Source organism: Apis dorsata, unplaced genomic scaffold, assembly GCF_000469605.1.
Source record: "Apis dorsata unplaced genomic scaffold, Apis dorsata 1.3 scaffold_176, whole genome shotgun sequence".
Lineage (NCBI taxonomy): Eukaryota > Metazoa > Arthropoda > Insecta > Hymenoptera > Apidae > Apis > Apis dorsata.
This window is the reverse complement of record NW_006263463.1, coordinates 526008-527335: the sequence shown is the minus strand read 5'-3', so window position 1 is coordinate 527335 and position 1328 is coordinate 526008. Positions and strand designations below refer to the sequence as shown.

At 17.5% G+C, this 1328-nt stretch overlaps 1 protein-coding gene across 2 annotated transcripts in view; it reads right to left on the bottom strand.

Moving 5' to 3' along the window:
- LOC102680210 (probable ATP-dependent RNA helicase DHX35) overlaps positions 1-1328 on the bottom strand; it is a 9422-nt gene that overhangs the window by 2811 nt on the left and 5283 nt on the right. For both annotated transcript variants that reach the window (XM_006614372.2, XM_031509823.1), the window contains 2 exons: positions 696-875; positions 93-233 (listed from right to left, as the gene is read on the bottom strand). In XM_006614372.2, coding sequence (XP_006614435.1) covers positions 93-233; positions 696-875 — 321 coding nt within the window. The remainder of the gene's footprint in view (positions 1-92; positions 234-695; positions 876-1328) is intronic.

Below are 1328 nucleotides of genomic sequence, written 5' to 3'. Positions count from 1 at the left end.
ATTAATTATTGATTATATGTAACTTTAATATTATATTATATTTAGATTATATTAATTATATTTAAATATAAAAAATATTGCATATATTTTACCCGAATTATTTTTTTCAAAAGTCCCATAATAATATCAGTAAGAAGAGTTCTTTCATGTACTTCATCTACTACAATTACAGAGTAACTTGTCAGCAAAGGATCGCTCATTAATTCTCGAAGAAGAATTCCTTCTGTCATGTACTATAAATAACACGACTAATTACTGAATCAATTATTAATTTTTTACATTTTCAATACTTTTTAGTCTTCTAATATTTTATATTTCCTAAATTTTTATTATTGTATTATTATCGAAGAAAAACATTATTTTATAATAATAATATTTTACAATAATTATTTATAATTATTTAATTATAAGCAAAATGTATAAAAGTAAATTTTAAACAAATTTTGAATTATAACACAATATATTAAATTATATTAAAAATTATATTAATAAAAGAATTATTTCTTCTTCGTATATGTTACTGAAATTATAAATTATAAATAGATATATTAAATAATAACAAATTTAATTAAATATTTGAAAAATGAAATTAAATTCTAAAATGATTAAAAAATTAAGAATATTTTAAGTTCGATATAATTTTTCAGATTAAAATTTAATTTTTAGTAATACAAATGATTGTAAAATAATAATACCTTGATTTTTGTTGTTTCATCCGTATAATTATCGAAACGTATAGAATAACCAACTTCTGTACCTAAAATACAATTACGTTCATCAGCAACACGATTAGCTAAAGAAGTAGCTGCAACTCTCCTTGGTTCCGTGATGCCAATTATTTTTCCATCTGAACACCATCCTGCTTCGAGAAGATACTATAATCATTTATAAATAATATATATTATACATATATAATATACGCACATCAAATGTTATTTGTAATATATATAATATTAATAATAATAATAAATTCTTTCTATATTAAACAAAAATTAAATGATATACAATCATCTCTGGAATAGAAAAAATTTGTTTTTTTTCAAAAGATAGTTTTATCAAAACAATTAAGATTAGTGATATATTCTTTGAAAAAATATTTGTAAAATTTATGCAATATTCTATGAAATATCTATATGTTTAGAAATAAGTTATATCTGATTTTAAAATATTTGCTTAATTTTTTTCATTTAATTTGATTAATTTATTTAATTTTTATAAAAAAATTTACTTATTTTTGCTAAATTTTTAATAATAATTTACAAAATTTTGTTCAATATAATTATTACACAATTCAATATAATTATTAAACAATATAAAATTATATATAG